Source organism: Oryza glaberrima, chromosome 5 (genome assembly GCF_000147395.1).
Source record: "Oryza glaberrima chromosome 5, OglaRS2, whole genome shotgun sequence".
NCBI classification, from domain to species: Eukaryota; Viridiplantae; Streptophyta; class Magnoliopsida; order Poales; family Poaceae; genus Oryza; species Oryza glaberrima.
In genome coordinates this window covers 24,398,492-24,418,154 of record NC_068330.1, presented here as the reverse complement: position 1 = coordinate 24,418,154, position 19,663 = coordinate 24,398,492, and the positions used below count along the sequence as shown (strand labels likewise).

The 19,663-nt window shown below is 42.5% G+C and overlaps 3 protein-coding genes across 3 annotated transcripts; 1 reads left to right on the top strand and 2 right to left on the bottom strand.

Annotated features, from left to right (window-relative positions):
- Positions 1-4,677: 4,677 nt before the first annotated feature.
- Positions 4,678-7,039, top strand: LOC127774105 (aldehyde oxidase GLOX-like). The gene has a single exon (XM_052300384.1). It carries the CDS (start codon positions 4,862-4,864, stop codon positions 6,725-6,727), a length of 1,866 nt encoding a protein of 621 aa, XP_052156344.1. The 5' UTR covers positions 4,678-4,861; the 3' UTR covers positions 6,728-7,039.
- A 115-nt stretch (positions 7,040-7,154) lies between these two features.
- Positions 7,155-13,384, bottom strand: LOC127774106 (phenylalanine--tRNA ligase beta subunit, cytoplasmic). The gene is made up of 19 exons (XM_052300385.1): positions 13,237-13,384; positions 13,081-13,136; positions 12,881-12,990; positions 11,722-11,851; positions 11,399-11,514; positions 11,239-11,305; positions 10,955-10,996; positions 10,772-10,813; positions 10,534-10,610; positions 10,110-10,236; positions 9,846-10,013; positions 9,486-9,611; positions 9,285-9,395; positions 9,057-9,191; positions 8,433-8,507; positions 8,115-8,222; positions 7,948-8,034; positions 7,776-7,862; positions 7,155-7,392 (listed from the first exon to the last, which is right to left on the bottom strand). The coding sequence occupies exons 1-19, from the start codon at positions 13,292-13,294 to the stop codon at positions 7,324-7,326; spliced, it is 1,791 nt and encodes a 596-aa protein (XP_052156345.1). The 5' UTR covers positions 13,295-13,384; the 3' UTR covers positions 7,155-7,323.
- Positions 13,385-15,603: 2,219 nt separating this feature from the next.
- On the bottom strand, positions 15,604-18,794 carry LOC127774395 (protein NINJA homolog 1). The gene is made up of 3 exons (XM_052300628.1): positions 18,665-18,794; positions 16,675-17,783; positions 15,604-16,221 (listed from the first exon to the last, which is right to left on the bottom strand). The coding sequence occupies exons 2-3, from the start codon at positions 17,666-17,668 to the stop codon at positions 15,860-15,862; spliced, it is 1,356 nt and encodes a 451-aa protein (XP_052156588.1). The 5' UTR covers positions 17,669-17,783; positions 18,665-18,794; the 3' UTR covers positions 15,604-15,859.
- Between the last annotated feature and the right edge of the window lie 869 nt (positions 18,795-19,663).

The following is a 19,663-nucleotide window of genomic DNA, read 5'->3' as shown; positions in this document are numbered from 1 at the left end:
GATTCATATATATACTTATATAAACTAACCAACGCAACATCTGCAATGTTTAGACCACCTGGAGCCTCTGGAGCAGCAGCATATTATTATTATCCCAATAATCCAAACAACATCAGGCATGTATTATGTGATCAATTGACAGTCCACCAGTTAACTTGTGATCAGTTTCATGGTCTAACCAATGCAACATCTACAATCTTCAGTCCTCCTGGAGCTTTTGGAGCAGCTTATTATCCATATTCAAACAACATCATGCTGCCTGCAAATGAAGTGACGATGGCACAGCCCCTCTCTCAAGTACCTAATAGTCAGGTAAAAATATTTTAATTTAAGTCCCCTTGTTGTTTTATAGTTGAGGAGTACCATGAAATATATGTCATGTGCACATATAGGTGAGGAAATTCTACTAATTTGTTAATTAACAAGTTTATAACTCTGTTGTTTGTAGGAACTTATTGATCTGATGAGGGAGGGAGGACACAGCACATCAGCTGGGGAGTCAACCAGCAAGAACTCCGATGAGGATCCAGATGGCCTAGACCTTGAGCTCAGGCTATGATCCAAAAATTATTTCCCAATTAGTTCTCAGAAATTTCATGAGCTTATCTCAAGAAATTCATCATGAATTACCAATGGGTTCCTTTATTTATCTGCACAAGCAGTTTGAACTTTTGAACAAGTCAGATACCAGAATGCTAGACAGTTTGAACAACAAAACATGAATTTGTGCTGGTTGTGGCATATTACTTCAGGTTCAATAAAGCAAACAATATGCAATGGATTTATCATTTTTAACAGCTTATTTGATTGAGTTTATACACATGATTTTTCCTTCATGTTTCCAAAAGCTGGGTTAGTGTGTATATGATATCTCTCTTCGTATATTATTGGTGTGTCGTACGTTGTATCAAGTGCTATATATATATGTATGAATCTGGCATTCTGATAGTCTAGATTTTGGATATATATTAGTTAATTCTGTGACGATAAGTACTGATTAAGATGCAAGTAGCAGTTAACTATAATGCTATAAACAGGAAATGTTTTTATGCATGTATTCTTCAAGAAAAAAAACAACAGTTTTGGAAATGTTGTACGCATTATTTCTAGGAAAAAAAAGTGTATCTAGACAATCATTAGTGTCTGATACACTTTTTTTTCCTAGAAATAATGTGTATAACATTTGTGTCTATTATCATTTGTTGTATACATATATGCTTAATTAAGTTTTTGCTACTATTATCATTTCGTTCATGTAGACATTTCATGCCTGCCCTTCTCATGTATTAGTACAGTTGACTGGCTAAGCTAGCTAGATTATTCTCTCTAAAGACCTTCTAGTCAATTTTCTTTTGAAAATCCAGCGTATTGCTGGTGCTATTTATATTGATAGAAGAAACAAGAATTGTTCATACCAGATTACATTAATAACTTCTAGACAATATTGAAGGATATTTTAATATTGGTAAATAGAGGACTACTTGATCATGCAACTTGCATGCGGTTAGGGATGCAAGCGAGGTGGGTAAGTGGGTTTTTTTTTACTGCTTATTCCACTTCTAGTTTATTTTTTCTTCTAAATTTTGTACTACCATGCGGGAAATAGATTAGCAATTGGGTTTTTATGCGGGTAGCGGGACTACCCACTTGCATCGCTACATACGGTGACCGCACGCGTGGTCAGAAGTTATTTCCGTTTGTAGTTTCGATCAATTTATAGACATGATTATTCCCTTTCTGATACATATATATACCTCTTTGTTATGATATATACTACTACTCACTCCGTTTCACAATGTAAGTCATTCTAGCATTTTCTGCATTCATATTGATATTAATTTCTATCTAGATTCATTAACATCAATATAAATGTGGGAAATGCTAAAATGAATTACATTGTGAAACGGAGGGAGCACCTTTCAACGATATGTACAGGCATCTTGATATACACTAGACCGACATTATATGTTGTGTGTGAAATATCGATCTTTGCCGGAAGTTCTATATATTGGTAGGAGTCAATTAGATATTAAATTAAAACGGCATGATTAATTAAGGATATGGCACTCGTTATGTCGTTCATTGCGCTAGCTAGCTCCACCACATACAATTGTATTCCTGATCATCCGATGAAATGATTTGAGTTTTTCGCTATATATACTAGCTAGCTATATATACAGATGCATGCACTTTCCTTGCTGTGAACCAGCACCGGCCGCTGACACACTTGATATTCTGCAGGTAGGTCACTTGCAAGCACTTGTTCTCACATTGTAATGCTTAAAAGTGCCGTTGTACTTAACAAGTTCACAGTTATATACTCTCTCCGTAAAAAAAACCAATCTAGGAGGGATACGAATCTGGACTACCCTTTATCCAGATTCGTTGTTCTAGGAAGGGTTCTAGGTTGAGTTTTTTTTGACGGATGGAGTAGTTGCTAACGAGATGAGATGATGATGATGATCTATCTCTAACAAAGATTAATTAAATCACCTTTTTTTTTCTGGGTCGGCCGAAGGAACGGCGACCAAATTTCATTAAGACGGGGAAGTATATAAAGTTACAAAATGTTCTTGCTTACAACGACAGGTAATTAAATCAGCTAACGACCGAAGAGTATACGCTGCGCTTGCCTATGATGAGCTAGGGAACTGACAAGTTAGTGCTTAGTGCAGTTCAGACTCCCTGTGATTAGAGGTCGTTTTCAGACGAGCTACAGTAAGACGTCTGACTCCCTGTGCATGATGGATGGTCTGCTGGTTTGTGTGAAAGGAACGGAACGTCAGGATCTTTGAGCGTAATTAAGACCGTGTTTAGTTCACCCCCAACTACCCTAAACTTTCAATTTTCCATCACATCACATCACATCCAAAATTTTTCTACATACATAAACTTCTAACTTTTTTTTTCCAAACTTCTAACTTTCCCTAAACTTTCAACTTTTTTTTAGGACTAAACACAGCCCAAGTCATGCTCTATCGCTGAGATATACATAGATACTCCCCCCCCCCCCCCAATCCATCTGAGTTGCTCGTATTACTTTTTCATCAAGACCAAGAAGAGCACTAACTTCTCTCTGATTCATTTAATATCATCTAGTACTTTTAAGAAAAGCATATTGATTAGAGCAAGTTTAATAGTATAGCTAATTATGGGCTATAAATCATCTATAGTCAATTTTGTAGCCAATATATACAATAGTTACCTATAATATATAGTATACAATTAATACCTGGTCTCACTTATCATACACACATGTATCTTGGAGCTCGTGCTGCAGCTGACTACAAATGTGTAGCCCACTGCTCTTCTCTCTTTTTTTTATTTTTTTAAAATATGTTTATAGCTGGCTTATAGTTTACTATGCTACCTGCTCTTGTACCGCAGCGTCGCTTCGACCTCCCGCCTTCGGCTTGCCGTGCGCGCGATGACGATCCCTCGTTCACTGGCGTGGGCCCTTGAAACTGCATGCATGGGATGCTAATGAAGCGAACAAAGGGCTGTTGGCATGGAGAATTTAATGCAGCCGCAGAAGTGAAGTGTTGTATATTACTCTTTTGAGGCGCATGCAGAAGACGTACAACTCAAGTGGATGGAGGGAGTATTAGAGAGGTGATCCTAATTTGGAGGGAGACCGACATCTTTAGAGAAGTCGATTGAGGATGAGTCCACCGTCAAGCGCGCGGTTTCTTCTTTTCTTTAGTTTTCTCCCCCCCCCCCCACCCCGTTTTCTCTCTCGGTAGTTTAATTAATCAATGTCGATCTTGCAAAAGTTATACACCTCTTTCACCTTAATAAAGTTAGGATGGCCGTTCCTTAGATTGGTCGTCCCGGCTTAGGTAGTGTTTAGATTCAGGGATTAAACTTTAGTCCCCGTTACATCGGATGTTTGGACACTAATTTGAAGTATTAAACATAGACTAATTACAAAACTAATTGTATAAATAAGAGCTAATTCACAAGACAATTTTTTTAAACCTAATTAATCTATAATTAGCACATGTTTACTATAACATCACATAGTCAAATCATGGATTAATTAAACTCAATAGATTCATCTCGCGAATTAGTCCAGGGTTACGTCTAATAGTTATAATTAGTGTCAAACATCCGATGTGATATGTTCTAACCCTGATCCAAACAGGGTCTTAGTGCAGTTCAGTTCTAGGGTTAACGGCTCATGGCGATCCATGTATAAGATCGACTGCTTTGCATTCACATGAATTGAATTTCATTTCCCCAGTTAATCTAGCCTGCCTCCACGCGTATCGCGTGCGTCTCTCTCGTCGGGGCTTCGATTGACAGCGGCGACGACGATCAAGTAGAAGACGCCGCCGCCGCCGCTCGCCGGCTGCACAGCATCCACCGTCCGGCCGGCCGGCAACTGATCGAGGAAGAAGACGCGTGGGCGTGGCACATCGATAGTATTTTTGCATAAAGGTCCCTGTATAATACCGCTAAAATTAGTAATGGTCCGGGATATTTGCAGAAACACCCCTTGCATATCACTGCTATCATTGGCATCGGTCAGGTGTTTGTAAAAATGACCGTGCCGAGCGTCGATCGTCGTCCCGCCGCCGCGGCCGCTTCGTTTCTGGCGGGAGCAACCACCACGCGCGCGGCATATGCTATGTTTGAACTTTGAAGTTTTGAAGTTGTGCTTGCGCCGCGCGAAACGCGGCGCGCGATGCCAGCCACCATTTGCAGCGCAGAGCGAGCGAGGATGGAGATGGAGCTCGCGGTCCAATTTTAGCCGCCATGGCGGCCGGAATTAGAAGGCGGGAAAGATCACGAGAGGAGGGGACAAAGGAGAGGTCAGCCCCCCTCCTCGGTCTCTCTGCCGCCGCCGCCGCCGCCGGCCATGGGGTCATCGTCTCTCCTCCGCGCGGCCGTCCTCGCCGTGGCGCTCCTCCTCCTCGCCGACTCCGGCGAGGCGTTCTTCGACCTCTTCAGCATCTTCCGCCCGCGCTCCGACAGCGATTACTTCCCGTTCGACGGGTCGCCGGAGCAGGCAAAGCGGAAGCCGAAGATCGAGCAGGAGGAGGATGGCGCCGCGCCGGCCACCGCCACGGGCCTCACCAAGGTGCCGCTGCTCGGCGCGCCCAGCAAGGCGGCGCTCGACACCATCGTGCTCCCCGTCGACGACTCCGCGGGACACGCCGGGTCGTGGACCATCGTCAGCGAGAACTCCGGCGTGTCGGCGATGCACCTCGCCGTCATGCGCCACGGCAAGGCCATCATGTTCGACACCAGCACCACCGGCCGGTCGCTGATGCGCCTCCCCATGAATAACTGCCGCGCCGACCCGCGCGCCAAGAGGGAAGGCACCATGGACTGCTGGGCGCACGCCGTGGAGTTCGACTACAGCACCGGCGCGCTCCGGTCGCTCAAGACCGCCACCGACACGTGGTGTTCGTCCGGCGCGTTCGACGCCGACGGCAACCTGATCCAGACCGGTGGCTACTTCGAGGGCGACAAGGCGGTGAGGCGGCTCGACGCGTGCGACACCTGCGACTGGCGCGAGTACCCGAACAGCTTCGCCGAGGGGAGGTGGTACGCGACGCAGCAGGTGCTCCCCGACGGGCGGTTCATCGTGTTCGGCGGCCGGCGAGCCTTCAGCTACGAGTTCGTGCCGCAGCCGGGGATGACCAACGGCCAGTCCATCAAGTTCCCGCTCCTCCGCGAGACCACCGACGACGTCGAGAACAACCTCTACCCGTTCGTCAACCTCCTCCCCGACGGCAACCTCTTCGTCTTCGCCAACGACCGCTCCGTCGTCTTCGACCACAGGACGGGCAAGGTCGTCCGCGAGCTCCCCAAGCTCGCCGGCGGCGGGCGGAACCACCCGGCGTCGGCCATGTCGGCGATGCTCCCGCTCGACCTCCGCAACCTGACCCGCGGCGCCGACCCGGAGCCGGAGGTGATCGTCTGCGGCGGCGCGCTCAAGACGGCGTTCAGGCTGGGGGAGAACAACACGTACCAGCCGACGCTCCGCGACTGCGCCCGCATCAACCTAGGCAAGATCGACGCGGTGTGGGCGGTGGAGGCGATGCCGGTGGGCCGCGTCATGGGCGACCTGCTCGTCCTCCCCACCGGCGACCTGCTCATGCTCAACGGCGCCGCCAAGGGGAGCTCCGGGTGGGGGTTCGCGCGGCAGCCCATCCTGTCGCCGATCCTCTACTCGCCGCGGCACCCGGAGGGGTCGCGGTTCCGGCCGCTGGCGGCGTCGACGGTGGCGCGGATGTACCACTCCACCAGCGCCGTGCTCCCGGACGCCACGGTGCTGGTCGCCGGCGGGAACACGAACGCGGCGTACAACTTCAGCGGCGTGGACTTCCCGACGGAGGTGCGGGTGGAGCGGTTCGCGCCGCCGTACCTGAGCAGGGAGCTCACCGGGAACCGGGCGGTGATCGACGTGGCGTCGGTGCCGGCGGGCGGGATGCGGTACGGGACCAAGTTCACGTTCAGGTTCCACACGCCGGTGGCGGCGGTGGAGTGGGGCGACGTGAGGGTGACCATGTACGCGCCGCCCTTCACGACGCACGGCTACTCCATGAACCAGCGCCTGCTCGTGCTGCCCGTCGCCGGCTTCTCGGCGCAGGGGCAGATGTACGAGCTCACCGTCGACACGCCGCGGAAGCCGGAGCTGGCGCCGCCGGGGTACTACCTCGTCTACGTCGTATCCAAGGACGTGCCCAGCGAGGCCGCTTGGGTCAAAATACAGTAAATGTTGGTGTAACTAAACCATGTACTCTTCCTCTCTCTCTTTTTTTCCCGCCAATTTCAGATGTCTGGTTTTACTTAGGGTGTGTTTAGTACTTTAGTTCCACACCAAAATTAAAAGTTTGACTAAAATTGAAAGTTTGAAGAAAAAAGTTAGAAGTTTATGTGTGTAGAAAAATTTTGATTTGATAGAAAAGTTGAAAGTTTGAAGAAAAAGTTAGGAACTGGTGCTTTCTTATGCTCTATCGTATGCTTGCACTAAAAATATGACAAAATATGCACAAATTGATTTTAGGTGTAGCTAGTCTCCACAAATTGATCTTCACAAAATCATTTTAGATATCCATTTTATAAAAAAAAACTGTGCCAGCAATGATGTAAAATTACACAATGGGAACAAAGTAAACATGACCCCACGGCCCCATCAAGTGTTTTGACAAAAAAGGGCATCGCCATTTTCTATTTCTTCCCGAACAAAAAAGATGCAATTATGAATTCTACAATTACATGCGGTGTTCAAACTCAAATGCTTGATCTGTTAGATACTCCACGCATGCTAAATGAACAAAGCAAGCACATCCTGACTGACAGCAGGTGGTACTATAACAAAGCCTCAACGTCAATCTCAACGAAAGTGCAGGGGTCTGGAATGCCGAATTTCCTTAGGACCTGCAATAGATCAAAATTTGTACTTAATTCACGACCAAAATCACAGAATTATCTAGTACCTGATAAATATTTACAATTGCACGTACAGGTGAAGTTATCTATTCATTTCACCAAAGGGGATAGAGTGCGGATTTGATCAGAACTGGATAGTTGCTTGTATTTTACAGAGACAAATTTGACATACTAGCATTCAGAAATTCAATCGTATTTATTTAACTACTTTAAAAGCACAGTCCTCCTCCTTCCTCTCCCTAAAAAAAAAAGCTCCCTCCCCTTCCCGAATAAACCACTCTAAAAAAGTAGTGCAGAAAATGCAGATTGTCATGAAGAGATTGTCATGCAGATTGTCATGAATCTACATGACATTTCATGACAAGATTTACCTCGGCATGCACAATTCCTAAGTAGCCAATCTGCTTTCCGTCACTCATAACAATTTTGCATTGTCTTTTCGGAAAGAATGCAGGTTCCTACAAACAAAACATTAGCACAAATGTTCAAGACAGCAAAAGACAGATGATTTACTTGAATGCATACAGAACTTTAAATGCTTACATTTGTAGGAACATAGTAATTCTGGCCAAATTTGATGTGGGGAGCTCTCACAACATTCACGATTCTATCTACCAAACCCATAATTTCCTGGATAGTTCATCATGATTAGACAAGGGCTGGATAGAAGTTCTTTAAACATCACATTCGGACAAATTGTCATGTCTTACCTCAAATCCAGATTGCTTATTACAGTACAAAGCTGCGAGTCGACGATTATTAGAAGCACCAACATCACGTGACTCATCCAATGTCACTACATCGCCAACTTCAAATATCTGCATACACAGCCATGCAAAAAGATCACAACCACTGCAAACATTTCCCTTTGGCTAAGGAGAATTCTAGTTTCTAACAGAAGCTTTGTCACTCAGAAATCATGAGAATATATATTGATGAAGAAAATGCTACAAGTCATGTAAAAGCACCTCAATGCCAGTGAGCTAACAATAAGCATATGAGTATTCATTCTTATTTTCACAAAGTACCTTTATGGGTCTTGGATGGTCTATGTTATGCTTCAAAGTTTTCAATAAACATGACATCAGACTGGTTCGAACCACCTGCAAAACCACAATGAAAACAACAGTTATTACATGTACTGCTTGCTTAACACAGTTTTATGTTCTTAAATCTCATCGTGGCAGATATAGCATACATAAGAAACAAATGATATTGTAGAACAGTGCAGATTTCTTTCCTTTTTTCTATAGAGAAGGGCAATAAAGTACAAAAGGCCAGACTTAATAGTGCAGAAAATGCACCCCAAAAAAATGAAAACATGAAGAGATAAGTTGGAACATCTGGAATTTGTTTATGTTAACCGCAAAAGAAGATTTGAAATATGTAATGTAGATTCATCTGTTAACAGCTTGGCCAGGGTATTAATTCACAACTTGGCTTGTATGAAAAAGTAAGAATTTCTAATGTAGGAACAAAGGAACTGGCGAGGATATTTACCAATGGAACATTAGACCATGATAGATAACATTTACACTCCTCTTAGAAAAAATATGAAACCAAGAACATAATAAATTGCAAGTTGAATTCAATATCCAAATCATAGCAGAAGAGCATTGAACATCTAGAAGATTAGAACAAATTCTCGTTACCTCAAATTCAGAAGTACGTGGATTCGCAATAATAACTGCTTTATTTACATCCTGTGTCCTATTTAACATGTCAAAGTTTTCTTCACGTGAACACAAGGTAAATGTGAGCACCTCCATATAACCAGCTCTTGCAACCTGGCCCCACATATTTCATTTATCAAAGAAATATCAGTTGGTGAAAAGATATATGCAAAACCAGAGGTACATCACAAGAGATATCTCAAGTACCTCAGCACGAAGTTTATCAGAGAAACGGTTTAGTGGTTGCCTTCCTCCTATTGTCATACACTTTGGCTTTGATTTTGGCACATTGTTGTAACCATAAGCTATAGCAACATCCTTCACAGCAAAAGTGAAAACTGAGTACAAAATTATCCAAACAATGATTAGCAACTATGGAAAAGGCTATGGTAGAGAATTATGTATTACCTCCACCAAATCACGAGCATGCAGAATGTCACTTCTTGTTGGAGGGACAGAAACTGAAATACGTGGTTCCCCTTTTGATGGACAACTTTCAGCTTGCAACTGCATTTTGTTCAGAAGGGAAATAACCTGCATTTTTGCACACACAACTGGGTCATTTCACTTGCACAAGCATGCAAATCTAATTTCAGAGTATCCAAGCAAAAACGGTAACCAAAGTGAATAACATTTAACTTAGCTCAAACTACAGAGAGAACGATTAAAAAATGTGGCAGTTAGTACATTGTCAATTCAAATACGATAAGGTATTAATTTCTCAGTTATTATTCAATAACTACCATAGAGATGAGGTCTGGAAAATACCTGTGTCTCATCTAGAGAGATGCCAATGGGTCCAACAACTTCAGATAGTGAGACCTCCATTTTATAGCATGAAAGGTCAGGGTAAATGGTTTTGCTTCCATCATGTGACACAACTTCAACTGGTTCCACTTCAAACTTGTTTTTGCAGTACTCAGAGAACATTGTGACCTATACAGATAAAAACCAGAGCACAAATGCAACAATTTAATCTTCATCCGAAAGGAGATAATTTAGTCCTAGAGGAGAGAGTTACATTGCACCTACCATTGTATTGAGAACAATCTTTGCTTTTGTAAGGTCAGTAGCGGTACACTCAATAAACACATTCCTTGTCTTCAGAGTGATAGCAGAATGTGCACCATTGATGATTGGTGGTAAAGATAATACGGTCCTGAAAATTGTTGAAGTTTACACAGAAATGATTGCATTGCTGACTGAAAATAGGCCATTTCATTAACAAAATAAATATGTTTAATACTGATATCCTGGTGGAAGCATCACCATTAGATATTGGCAATGGGTCCTTTCTAGTTGATTTTTGTTGTAGCATTGAGAATTTGAGAAACGTAACAAAAAGAGCTAATGGTTACACACTGATCACTAGGTCCTCTCTAACCGATTAAGATCATAAAGGATTTAAAGAAAAAAAATGAGGTGTGCAAATAATCAGAGCATGCAATAAGTTCACCTGTTGCTATCATAAATAACTGGGTATACTGGCGAATTCTCAATTATATGCAAGAATTTCTTCAACTTCATGTCTGACTGCACAAAGAAAGCATAGAACATTAGCAACCAAATAAATATGTACATAGAGCACTTATCATAGAATCGAAATTCAGTGCCTGTAATTAATTATAAACTTCAAAATTCGTCTGGCACTAGTTATTGCTACATGGGCACTAAAAAACTATATGGCTTCTTACTTTATAGAATTCCATCAGTTTATCAGCCCTGAAGCTTTCTTCCTGAAACATACAATAAAGAGAACACAAATAAAACATTAGTATAAATCCTCAGCAAATAAAACAAGACTGTTATATTGCTCTGTAAATAGTCTGCAAGATCGGCACAGTATATGCCTGGTTGAACTTGGTAAATTATTTTACCTGCTTTAATGGGACAAAGTTGATCTCTTGTGGTGGTAAAGCCTGGGCAACATGGTCAACATGTTAGTTAACAAGAATGAGACAACTCACTCTGGGCATTCACATTGTCGGGCATTCACATTGTCACAAAATCAGGTAACAGAATAGAGATCAAATAGATTTTTGTGGTAAAAAAAAGAAACTGCATGGGAGCTTTCTAGGGGCTATAAATGGAAGCCTCAATAAGTGAAGAAAAGTAAAGTCAGCATTAAACCAAACAAGCCTTAGTATGTCATTGCATTTACCTCGTATGAAAAAGGTCCTTTCAGAGTGTCAAGATCGTGGGTACCTATGGCCACCAGAGTTCTCTTCCTTTTTCCATCATAAAAGTGTTCAGAGTTAATATCTTGGTGATAGTGAAGTCAATACAGCAAAATTAACAGTGGGCAGTTAGACAGGCTATACCTGCAAATATTTTGATGGAGTTTGTCTTGAAGATCGATGAAGCTGTTATATCTTGCTTCATCGAAAGTTACCCCTCTTAGGACAGCACAGACCACATAGGGCCTTATTTGTGAAGTCTGCCAAATAAAGCAAATTCTAACTTAAAAAAATGTTCACATCTTTTGAAGAAACTGTTCACATCTTTTGAAGAATATTATTTGAAAGTTGAAATATGTCACAACATAAACAAAATGGATAGCCATATTAATCACTGACTTGAAGCACAAGAAAGAGGTATGTAAGGTAAAACATGAAAAACTGGGAATAGCCTATCAATTTGTTACCTGGGGTTTAACATACATCTGAAGCATTGAATCGCGAGGGATGCAAGAAATTTTGTACATAGGGGTCGCTTCAGTCCCAGTGAAAATGCGGAGGGCCCTTGCCAATCCTTCAAGACATAACAAATCATACCTGCATGCATTTGCAATGAACATTAACATGTGATGTTTTGAGATGTCAAAGTGTCCTTCCCTGAAGCTAAACAAGACCCTTCAAGTGCATACAGAAAACCAATGAGGCAATGGTTATTGAATAAAACAAATTTCCATCCAAACACCAAATTGAAATGTCAAGCAAAGGCATAAAGCCACCTCAGCTTATGCGGATCCTAAGAAAGTTAACTATGTTCTTATACTACATGTCTCAGCCACAAAAATTACAGAAAATAGTAGCATGGAGCAGAATAAAAAATGGTTCATTGTTTTATCCAAAACATCAAAAATATTACAAACTAGAACTCTTAATTGACTGAAGAAATGAACTAGATAAAAAGAGAGCAAGCAGCCAAACAACAACAAGAGTTTACCAAAATGCAGAAGATTTGCATCCATTAAGCAAAAAGCATATCAACAGAATCAATCAAAGTAGAGAACAGCCTACCAGCAACCAGAGTTTGTAAAATGCAGAGTCTATAAAATGCAGAAGATTGAATCCATGAAGCAAAAAGCATATCAACTGAATCAATCAAAGTAGAGAACACCTAGGCAGGGCAGTTATTAGCTAGATGCTGAACAGAATCAGAAACCAGAAATTCAGCATTATCTGTTATGAGGCCGATCTCCACACAGTCCCACATTATTACAGAATTCTGACTTCTGGTATAATTGCCACAAATTCTGGATTGAAATAACAACAAATTCCCTATCAATGAAACAACTGTCGAGCATCAACCAGCAGATACAAGCATTATAACAACCAAGGGAACAACAATTCACAGTAACCAACCTATAACTCTATCAAAAACTCAAAAGTAGGAGTCAATCATCATGTCACACCCACGCCACAAAACGTGAAGAACTCACTGCAGATCTTCAGTAGGGACTATACCAGTTCAATTCGAAGCCTAATTAATCTTCAACAGGGAAAAAATCAAGGTTGTTTCAGATAATTAGAGCTGAACTGCTGCGGCATGGGCTTATCTCTACACCAAGATTCCCTCACCTATTGGCGGCGACCTCGATCTTGTAGATGACCTCGTCGTCATCACCATCCACCTCGCCGTCATCATCCTCCAGGTGCTTCTCCTTCCGGATGATGGCCTTCTCCGTGGTCTACACGAGCACACAACAACCCAAATCAGACACAACTCGAAACCAAAGCACGAAGGCCGAAGTCTCAGCCAGATCCGAGCGCCAGCGCACCACGTCATCGAGCTCGATGCCGAACTCGAAGCAGAGCACCTCGAACTCCTCCTGCGCTGCAGCAACCAGCAGAAGAACACCGATGTCAGATAGGGTTTCTCGCGTGATTGGGGTTTAGTGGGGTGGGGGGCGGCGCAAGAGCAGCGGGTCGCTTACTGTATGTCCTTCCGAGGGCGACGAAGAAGCGGTCCCGGCCGACGCTCACCGTCGGCATCGCTGAAGTCGGCGGCCTCCCCTCTCGGCGGCGGCGGCGGCGGCGAAGACCTTAGCGGCAATGGAGAGGACGATGTCTGACTGAGGTGAGAGAGGGTTAGTGGATTTCGAGGCCGCTATGCAGGTTATTCTGAATGGGCCGAAACTCCAGCCCATATACGTCGATGGGCTTATATTATGGCCCGTGAAAGCTCGCTAGCATCTCCAACAGCTTCTCCAAATCGGACTCTCCAAACTCCCACATAGCCAGCTCTCCAATAGATTTGTCAAGCCAAACTCATTCCTCGCTCCAACGGCCTCTCCATCTACACTCTCCATTTCGAGCCTATGACACTGGGACCCACACATCAGCCTCTATGATACCTTCTTTCTCCTCTTTCTCTCCCTCTTCCTATTCTCTTGGCAGTCGGCACTCTTCCCGTGCGCCGAGGTCGAAGGCGGTGGCGCCAGACACGGCCGGGGTTGGAGGCGGCGGCGGCGGATAGGGCCGGGCGCGGAGGCGGCGACGCCGAGTGCGGCCGGGATCGGAGGCGGCGGCGCCGGACGCGGCCGGTGCCGGAGGAGGCGACGGTGGATGTGGCGCGGAGGTGGCGTGAGAGAAAGACTCTCTGCGTGGGACCCACGAATAGCTAGGCAGTTTGGGCTAGTCAATTTTGGCCATTGAGGAGAGAAATTTAGCCAGTCATTTAGCTTAGCCATTCTACTAGAGAGGCTGTTGGAGTAGGTTTTTTTTTTGCTAAAATGGCCAAAATTTAGCTTGGAGAGTCTATTAGAGAGTCTCTTGGAGATGCTCTAAGGAGGCGGCGGGGGTTCAGCGAGTCAAGCCGTCGAGGCAGACGAATGGCTTATTTAGAGTGGAGGAGTTTTGTCGTCTGCAGCTTTTTTCAAAATCAGGAGCTCTGCAAACAGTTCAGTTTTTCGTTCAAATTCTGAGATGTTGTAGTCGTAGAATCCAAAAAATAAACTATAAGTTGAGAAAGTCGGTTTCTCCAAATTCTTAGAAACGGACTACTAGCCAGCTGTTTCTTATAATTCTTTAACATGCCCGACAAATATAGAGTTGCGGAGGCACGACTTCGACGATCTGGCTAGCAACCGCACGTGACCCACACTTCCAATATGATATCATCCGTGCCAAGGAATACAGTGATATTGATGTTGGAACATACATATAATGCTAAGCGGTTGTTTTATACTCTTACTCCCTCCGTCCTAAAAATAATCAAATCATGCTTATGAATCTTAGCCAGGATTTGATTCTTTTTTGACATAGATAGCATATTCTAGTAAATGTCATTGAATAGTATTATTACGCTGTTAATATAAATGGTTTTTTTTTTGAAAAGAAACATTTCAATGATACCTCAATAGGTACTCGTTCATATTCTTTAACTAGGTGATTCCCTATGCTTTGCTCCGGTAATTTATAAGTATTTTTTAATATATTTTTTCGATAATCAAGCTAGGAGTAAAAAGAAATGAAATGAAATGTCGGAGTTTATCGGTACTTATCTAAACAAACAAATGATACTCGTACTCGTACTTTAATATGGAACATGTTGATAAGTATGCATTAAATATTATAAAAATGATAGATATATTAGTTAAAATATTGTGGAAATGATGTGAGAGGTGGTGATTGGATATGCTTGCATGTTGATTTGTATAATTAAATAGATTATAGATAATGTTGCATGCTTGCATGATGTTATTACTAGTGGGTGATGATGTGGCATGATTGCATGTTAAGTTTTAGAGTTAGCGGGTTGTAACTTTATAAAAAGTATAGATGTATGTACTTTGTATTATTAAGCCTAGTTTAGTTCCTAATTTTTTTTCCAAAAACGTCACTTTAAATCTTTGCACACATGTATAGAATATTAAATATAGATAAAAACAAAAACTAATTGTACAGTTTGCATGAAAAATCGCAAAACGAATCTTTAAAGTCTAATTAGTCTATAATTAGCCAAAAGTGCTACAGTAACCAACATGTGCTAATGACGGATTAATTAGGCTCAAAAGATTCGTCTCGCGGTTTCCAAGCGAGTTATGAAATTAGTTTTTTCATTCGTGTCCGAAAACCCTTTCCGACATCCGGTCAAACATACAATGCGATAAAAAAAAATTCTTTTTGGAAACTAAACATGGCCTTACTTTGCTAATCGCGCGTATATTCGCAAAACCTACTTAAAACGTAAACACATGAACTTATCTTTTATGACAAATCTACAAATGTAATTCAAGACATGCCGCATTTTATTCCACCACACCATCAATTGGCAAAAAATCCACATGACTTCATATGGCTACAGCGGAATTCAGGTTATTTAAAGCTCCGACTTGTTTGATCCTCCTAAAAAGATGCATAATAATAAGTTAAAGACATACAACAAATTTATCCTCAACAACAAGCATAAAACATGACGTGTCTAAACTTACAAGATAAATATCAGATGAGCACCAATACATAATAATAATAGTATAAGGAATGGAGGATATAAACACAAAGGGCGCAACAGGTATTAGTCCAGCACTCATTGAAACCGTCATACAGATCGGTGAATTAGTTTTGGGCTGAGGCTGCTTGGTTCCCGACAGGAAATGCCGGCAAAGTTGCACTATTTTCTTGGCCCGGAGCATCTGCACTTGCGTGCCGAATAAATTCCTCCGGCGTCATGTGGGTGCCATGGCAGGCACAGACTATCTTCACCTCGTTTCTGCCAAACTTATATGTTACACCTGATATGGTTCTGCCATTTGGTCCAGTACCAGTGGTAGAAACCCAGGGAAGGTCAGGATACGATCCAGATCCTCCGAATTTGACATTTGGTGCAATGCCTGGCCTTATAGCAGAACCCATGAGAGGTAATGCCCTATCAGACTTCTTGTCATCCTCCACAAGAGCAGAAGAGGAAGCACCAGCCTCTGAAGTTGGGGGAAAAATGAATCAGTATGCAACTTGTAAATACTGAAAATTTCAAATTCAAACATATGATTATTTAGGCATAAAAACAGCAGCGCATAAGAAGTAATCTCCACTTATTTTACGTTACCAGATCATAAAATACCATAGACAAAGGCAGTTCTTGTATGCATACAAGCAGCAATGCAGCTTCCAACTACTCATAAATATTCTGAAACTAAATGAGATCAGTGGCATGTCTCAAAGTATGCTTCTATCATACCAAACCCAACGACATTTGCGACAGAACCATAGAGTTTTTTGCTAAAAATGTAGTGATCAAACCCAGACCAAGTATCTTAATTCTTGTTGACTTCAAATATATTTGTTATTTAGAGATGAACCACAACAGGTAACAGTACATTTTTTGTTCTTTGTTCTGAGAGAGTGTGGGCGTTGTTCACAGGTAAACTAACCTTGAGTTTTCTTGCCATCGTCAGCTTGACTGATTCCTGCTCGTTCAACTTTGTCTTTTGCAGTAAAAGAGGACATAGCCTGAGGTGGAGCACCAAAAGCCCATGAAGAGCTTGTTTCTAGTGTTGGTAGCTGGACAGCTGGATAACCAAAAGCTACCTGAGAGGTACTGCCCATTGTAACAGCTAGTCCATTGTTTGTAGGTGGCCTCAACTGCACTGTACATACTGGAGTGAAATTTGATGCATTGGTAATACTGGGAGGAGCTGAAACCTGAGACGGGACTTGATATGGCACAGCAACAACATTTGATGCTTGCAATGACAAAGGATTTCCTTGTGGCAATTTTCCAGAGCTGGATTCACTTCCTGAGAAACTTGGCTGCCTCTTTCCTTGAAAACCAACTGCAGCATCATCACTGGATCGTTTTCTGTCAGATCCTCTATTGACAACAGATCCCTTAGCACTGTCTTCACGCTGTGCAACCAACCAAGAGTTTGAGCCTTCTGCTTCTGATTCTGCAACATCCTCGTTTTCACCTGTTGAACCATCATCCGTGCTAATTGAAATAGGAGCGTTTTTTACACCACCGTCAGAGCTCTTACTAAATGCATCAGGTTGCTCAGCAGCTGTATTAGGTTTCTTCTGAAAACTTATCTCCTCAGAAAGTAATTTCCGTTTACTAGAGACTGGCTTCTGTTCATTGGATCCATCTGCCACAGGAACAGAAGAACTCCCTGGCTGTCCCCAGAAGTTCCCAAACGGTGGTGCAGCAGGGCTGTGTCTCTGCTTGCTACTGTGTTCTTGGTTCTCTGTATTTGTTTGATAGTAATGCACAAAAGGAGCCTCAGGAGTTTGTGAAACACCTTTGCTACTGCTCTCTTCCACTTGAGGCTCTGCTTTAGGTTCTAGAGGAGCATCTCTAGCCTTAGACTTTCCTGATGTCCCACCCAAAGAGAGACCCAAGCTAAGCTCAAGGCCATTCTCATCGTCCATGTCTAGATTTCACTAGTCGTATTAATAAGTATGTATGGTTACAGACTGTTTCTTCTACACATTGAGAACAAAATAGATTGTCCTATATTGATTCTTTCCACTCAACAAGTCATATCTGCAAGAAAAAAAAAGCCTTTGGTAAGAGACTAAGCATGGCAAACATGTTTCATGTGTATCCGCTGAATCTCCAAAACTTTTGGAAACAAACTGCTATTACCGCCTGACCACCCACCAAAGAAATCTCCAAAAAGTTGGATGGGTTAATTTTTTTTAGATAATGTGGATGGGTTAATTAGAGAGAGAGAGAGGCTTGGAATACACTACATCGATGCTACAGCATGTTAAGTCGGAACCTCTCCAGCCGATGTAATTTAAGCAACAAGATCTACAATAAAGTAAACACTTTGCCTCAAACCAGTCGATTGAATCTAACCCTAATTGGTGATTAAACTTGCTAAACTACTGTAATTTAATCAACAGACCTTCATTTCTAACTATAGAATAATAACTTGGACATTAAACTTGCTAAACCAGACGTCCTTAGGTTGCACATCTAGCTAAACGCCAGCTAAAATGCTGAACCAACAGAATGGAAACATCTTCTCACGCCAGCAGCAAAATGCTCCAAACCATGGCACTAAGGCTCGTTTTATGGCTATTCTACTGTGTTGCGCAGTGCTTATTTCTTTAAGTTGCTGTGAAAACAAAAAAAAAAACTTATAGTCGTAATACTACAGTGGCGGATCTAGCATGGGAAACCTTTTTGGGAGCCATCAAACTGTTACTAGTAGTAAGGTTTACGGCAGATTTCTACAACAGAAGCTAGGGTTAACGCGCAAATTCGAGAAAAAAAAGTTCGTAGGTAGACACAGAGAGAGATGGGAAAGAGGATGCGCGTAACGGATGCTGCGGAAGCAGCAGGACCAGGACGAGCTCGCGCGCGACGGATGGGGATCGGCCGCAGGCGGCGGCGGCGGCGGAAGAGGATGTGCTCACCAGGATGGATGCGGCGGAAGCAGCAGGACGAACGACGAAGCCGCCCTACTCGCCTCGCTCGCGGTCGCGGGGTGGAATGGGGATCGGCGGAGGCGGGTGGGTAGGCAAGGGCAAACTCAAGAAGGATAACTCACGCACGAGCACGAGACAGAGCCGTCAAAACAGCGAGGGTAATTTTGTAATTTCGTCTACCACTCGATCCACCGGGATTGCTACCACACACCCCATCCCCACCCTACCCAAACGGCTGGACAGTGGGCCCGCGGATGGACTGTCGGGTGGGGCCTATCTGTCAGTTGGGGTTTTAGGATAACGCGGTGTTTTGGCTCAAGTGGGAGAATGGGTGAAGGGTGATGTGGACTTGGGAAGTTGGGAGCACGTGAATTGTGTGCACAAAACTAATGTTTGTTTATATTTACTAGCAAAATACCTATGCATTGCGACGGATGAAAACAATATAATTTTATAATTTTAATAATTAATCTGTCACATGGTAAATCATCCATTTCAATCATTGACACTTAATAAATAATACGTGAAAAATATTTAGAAATACATCAACATCATTGTTTATTAATAATATTTTTCCTTTAATAATTTTACCTTACATTTTATTATGTTCTCACTTATATATAAATCTATATTTTTCTTTAGTTTTATGTATGAATCGTACTTAAAATTTATAAAAATATTGAATTCATATTGTTTCTAACATTCTATTGTTATTAGATTGTACTTGGCATATATCATTTTGTTTTTTATTCTAAACTATAGTTGATTTGAATTTATTAATTACCTCATTTAAATATCTATATTATTAGTCTAAATTATTTTTAAAATTAAAAATATTAAAATATTATAGATATATCACAATGTTTTAGGGACGGGAAGACAAAGTACGTTCAATGGTTTCAATTTATAACCGGAAAAAGTACGAATTACCCCCCTGAACTATTGTGGTCGTTTGAATTACCCCTCTGAACCACAAAACCGGACATT

Bases quoted from the DNA above. Each gene is read 5' to 3' on its own strand.
- LOC127774105 (XM_052300384.1), top strand. From the start codon at position 4,862: ATGGGGTCATCGTCTCTCCTCCGCGCGGCCGTCCTCGCCGTGGCGCTC.
- LOC127774106 (XM_052300385.1), bottom strand. From the start codon at position 13,294: ATGCCGACGGTGAGCGTCGGCCGGGACCGCTTCTTCGTCGCCCTCGGA. The intron at 12,991-13,080 runs GTGCGCTGGCGC...GTGCTCGTGTAG, and splicing joins GCATCGAGCTCGATGACGTG to ACCACGGAGAAGGCCATCAT. The intron at 10,997-11,238 runs GTAAATGCAATG...CATGTTGCCCAG, and splicing joins AAGGACCTTTTTCATACGAG to GCTTTACCACCACAAGAGAT.
- LOC127774395 (XM_052300628.1), bottom strand. From the start codon at position 17,668: ATGGACGATGAGAATGGCCTTGAGCTTAGCTTGGGTCTCTCTTTGGGT. The intron at 16,222-16,674 runs GTTAGTTTACCT...CCCCAACTTCAG, and splicing joins CGATGGCAAGAAAACTCAAG to AGGCTGGTGCTTCCTCTTCT.